Source organism: Otolemur garnettii, unplaced genomic scaffold (genome assembly GCF_000181295.1).
Source record: "Otolemur garnettii isolate 467f Iridium unplaced genomic scaffold, OtoGar3 scaffold00087, whole genome shotgun sequence".
NCBI lineage: Eukaryota > Metazoa > Chordata > Mammalia > Primates > Galagidae > Otolemur > Otolemur garnettii.
Window position 1 is genome coordinate 8,244,928 of NW_003852482.1, and position 1,356 is coordinate 8,246,283.

The 1,356-nt window shown below is 45.6% G+C and overlaps 1 protein-coding gene across 1 annotated transcript in view; it reads right to left on the reverse strand.

The window, feature by feature from the left end:
• The window catches only part of NUP188 (nucleoporin 188), a gene marked incomplete at its 5' end in the record, with an annotated part of 58,543 nt that overhangs the window by 28,564 nt on the left and 28,623 nt on the right, over nucleotides 1-1,356 (reverse strand). The window contains one exon of the mRNA XM_023516099.1: nucleotides 194-320. Within this exon, the coding sequence (XP_023371867.1) occupies nucleotides 194-320 (127 nt within the window). The remainder of the gene's footprint in view (nucleotides 1-193; nucleotides 321-1,356) is intronic.

Here is a 1,356-nt window from a genome sequence, read left to right on the forward strand (position 1 = left end):
GCGGGTGCTGTAGTCCCAGTTACTTGGGAGGCTGAGGCAGGAGACTCACTTGAGCCCAAGAGTTGGAGGTTGCTGTGAGCTATGATGCCACAGCACTCTACACAGGGGGACAGCTTGTCTCAAAAAAAAAAAATTAGCAATAATGAGGTCTAAATAGAGGCTGCTGTGAAAGGGGCAAGGATCTCTATCTTACCAAGAGGGTAAAGAAGTTTGGGTGTTTGTCTCCGCCAAAGAGTTCCATCTTCATGGGAGATCACATCATGGGGCTTGTGCTTATAAAGTTCATTGTAGAAAGACATCTTATCCAAGAAACTATATACCTGGCAACACACAGAAAGGAACCATCACACATTCACCTCTAACACATGCAAGGTGGTCCCCCATCTGCTCTTCTGGTCTTTTAGCCAGACTCTTAACTCCTTACAAGCCCACCACTCTCATTCTTCTTGGCATTGCCTTCTGCTCTCCTTGCAAAATCTTCACTATCCTTTAATACTTAATTCAAGTACTCCTCACTCCAAAGAGACAGCTACCTCTATAGTCTTACTGCTCAAATGAAATTTAACTATGTACTACCTACTTATTACCCATTTCTTTCTTTCTTTCTTTTTTTTTTATTTGAGACAGAGCCTCAAGCTGTTACCCTGGGTAGAGTGCCGTGGAGTAACAGATCACAGCCACCTCCAACTCCTGGGCTTAAGCAATTCTCTTGCCTCAGCCTCCCAAGTAACTGGGACTATAGGCATCTGCCACAATGGCTGGCTATCTTTTGGTTATAATTATCATTGTTGTTTGGCAGGCCTGGGCTGGATTCAAACCCGCCAGCTCTGGTGTATATGCCTGGCACCTTAGCCGCTTGAGCTACAGGTGCCAAGCCAGCCATTTATTTCTTTTCTTTTTCTTTTTTTTTTTTTGAGATAGAGCCTCAACCTATTCCCCTGGGTAGAGTGCAGTGGCATCACAGCTCACAGCAACCTCCAACTCCTAGGCTCAATCGAGTTTCCTGCCTAAGCATCCCAAGTAGCTGGGACCACAGGTGCCCACCACAACACCCGGCTATTTTTTTTTTTTTTTTTTTTTTGGTGCAGCCATCATTGTTGTTTGGCGGGCTGGGCTGGATTCCAACCCGTCACTTTTAGGTGTATGTGGCTGGCGCCTTAGCCACTTGAGCCATAGGTGCCGAGCCCATTTATTTCTTATACATACAATTCTCTTCCAACTAGATCTTTTTTTTTTTTGAGACAGAGTCTCACTACATTGCCCTTGGTAGAGTGCTATGCCATGGTACCAGAGCGCACAGCAAACTCAAAACTCTTGGGCTCAAGTGATCCTCTTGCCCCATCCTCTCCAGTAGCT